This window comes from Otolemur garnettii, unplaced genomic scaffold, assembly GCF_000181295.1.
Source record: "Otolemur garnettii isolate 467f Iridium unplaced genomic scaffold, OtoGar3 scaffold00003, whole genome shotgun sequence".
Classification (NCBI taxonomy): domain Eukaryota; kingdom Metazoa; phylum Chordata; class Mammalia; order Primates; family Galagidae; genus Otolemur; species Otolemur garnettii.
This window is the reverse complement of record NW_003852398.1, coordinates 38,070,981-38,073,408: the sequence shown is the minus strand read 5'-3', so window position 1 is coordinate 38,073,408 and position 2,428 is coordinate 38,070,981. Positions and strand designations below refer to the sequence as shown.

The 2,428-nt window shown below is 33.6% G+C and overlaps 1 protein-coding gene across 1 annotated transcript in view; it reads right to left on the bottom strand.

Moving 5' to 3' along the window:
* Window positions 1–2,428, bottom strand: part of FAM13B (family with sequence similarity 13 member B) — a 97,818-nt gene that overhangs the window by 36,420 nt on the left and 58,970 nt on the right. Inside the window, exon 10 of the mRNA XM_023514687.1 lies at window positions 1,096–1,228. Within this exon, the coding sequence (XP_023370455.1) occupies window positions 1,096–1,228 (133 nt within the window). The remainder of the gene's footprint in view (window positions 1–1,095; window positions 1,229–2,428) is intronic.

Here is a 2,428-nt window from a genome sequence, read left to right as displayed (position 1 = left end):
AAAAAAAAAAAAAAGAAGCAAAGGCAAATATAAACCTGGATTTGCTGACTCTAAATTCCTTTTTATACCTACCTTAGTGTTAGAATAGAAATATACTGAAGAAACTTTCCTTATCTATTAATTTAACACCTTATTTTAAGGAGTATTATAAAAACTGTACTTTAAAACATGTCTTAAAAGGATACTGCTTTGAACATTGAACTGCAATTAATTATTTTAAAACACTGTTACCACTAGCAAATATGACAGTGACCATAATTTTGTCATTATTAAAACAATGTTCATTGGTTTTCTCTACTTATGAAAAGATCCCAATGGCAGGGGTTCAAAACATGCCACTCCAAACTACACATTTTGGCATAGGATTATTTTGAGCTGATTATCTTGGCAAATAGGAAACACAGGAGATTACAGAGACATTATCCTTTTATGAGAGAAATTTTCATGTATAACAGAAATCTCCATTTTTAAGGGTGTCTCCACTCAGTACCAGCAAGAGAATGACTACTTCTAATCAACAGAAATTATCAATCTGCATACAAACTTTACCTTTGTTTAGAGTGCTTTTCCTGGTCATCTCATCACAACTGGATCTCCCCCACATTCTCCTTTGTTTTAGTGGATGGTATTTAAGTCACCCCTTAGAAGAGTATCTTATGCATATGAGGCATACATGTAATTAAACAATTATTTTTCTTGTTAATTATCTCTTGTTACAGGGGCCTATCCCAACTAAGAACTTTGAAGAGTAATGAGAAAATTATTCTCCCCCTCCTTCCATGTTCTTCAGAAAAACTCTGAATAATGCAGAAAATCTTTAAAAAATAATTCAACCATAATACCACCTAACCACCTCAGCTGACATCACAATTTCTTTCCAGGAAAATATTTTAAAATAAGGTATTTTATAACTACCTTTCTACCCAATGATGGTTCCCAAAGTCTACTGACAGAATATAGTCTTGGGAATTTATAGCTTAGAAGTGTGTCACTAAAGATCATCAGCTATAACCTTTGGTATCAAAACAGCACATGAAGCAATCAGAGTTGTACATCTAACAAACTTAACAGAGATTTGATTTTTACATCTCTTACCTGGTTATTTTCTTCATCCTCAAATACAAAATCTTGCTGCATAACTTCATTGTCTAAATTAGTGCTAGTCACAGGTTCTGAACAGTCTCTGTTACTTTCACTGGCATTAATAATATCATCAGCAATATCAACCCTAGTAATGAAGATTAAAAATTCAGATCAGGCCAAATGTTGAATATATAATGCCTTTGAAATAAATAAATAGCAATAATGATCTGAAACTTTCATTGTTAAAGAAAATGTGTCCCTTTCATAAAAATTTATACTTTTTTGTTCTTGCTAAATTAAATTATAAAATCTGCTAAGTTTTTGTCTCTCCTTTGGATGTTGTTAGGGACCTTGTTTGTAATCCCCTCTGAAAATTTTCATAAGCTAATGAATGACTTTTAAAATAACTTCCGTGCCAAAATAGTCATTTTCCTTACAAATACACACTCCCACATAATGCCTTCTATGTCTTGATTAAATACAAATCTAGTACTGAACATCATAGTGTCCAACACCTTATCAACTACAACAGGAACAACTTCCTACAGCAGATATTCAATCTTCCACAGAATATGCAAAACATCGCAGTTTGTTTACAAAGATGATACCACTACCAACCAATAGAACATAAGTTATTTCCCCAGTGGTAAAAATAAGAATATTATCCTAGAATTAATAGCACAGATTTTTAGGATCCCTAACTAAGCTAAGGACAAACTCCAAGGAATCTGTTTATATGCTTTGAAATATTTTCGCACTATTTCCAACTTTTACATAATGCTTTTTTCCTTACTATTCTACACAATTACTCCATACGGATCCAGTTTTCTAAGTTCTAATCAGGCCTTCAAAGCACACAAACCAGGACCGTCACATAGAGCAACAGTGGCTGGGGGTATCATTCATTCATAACACATTTATATCTGTACAATATGGTATTCCTAAAAATAAACATTCCAACTACTGGTTTTCCTATCTACTAATATTTTTCAGCTTCATTTTATATTTAACAGCTATTCCAGTTAGTCAGCCTTCTTAAAAATCATCTTTAAAAAAACAATGTGGCTCAGCACCCATACCTCAGCAGTTAGGGCGCTGGCCACATACACTGAGGTGCTGGTGGGTTCAAACCCAGCCCGGGCCTACTAAAAACAATGACAACTACAACAACAAAAAAATAGTCAGGCGTTGTGGCAGTTGCCGATAGTCCCAGCTACTTTGGAGGCTTAGGTAAGAGAATCACTTAAGTCCAAGAGTTTGAGGTTAGTGCGAGCTGTGATGCTATAGCACTCTAACAAGGGTGACATAGTGAAACTCTGTCTCAAAAAAAAAAAAAAAAAAAAAA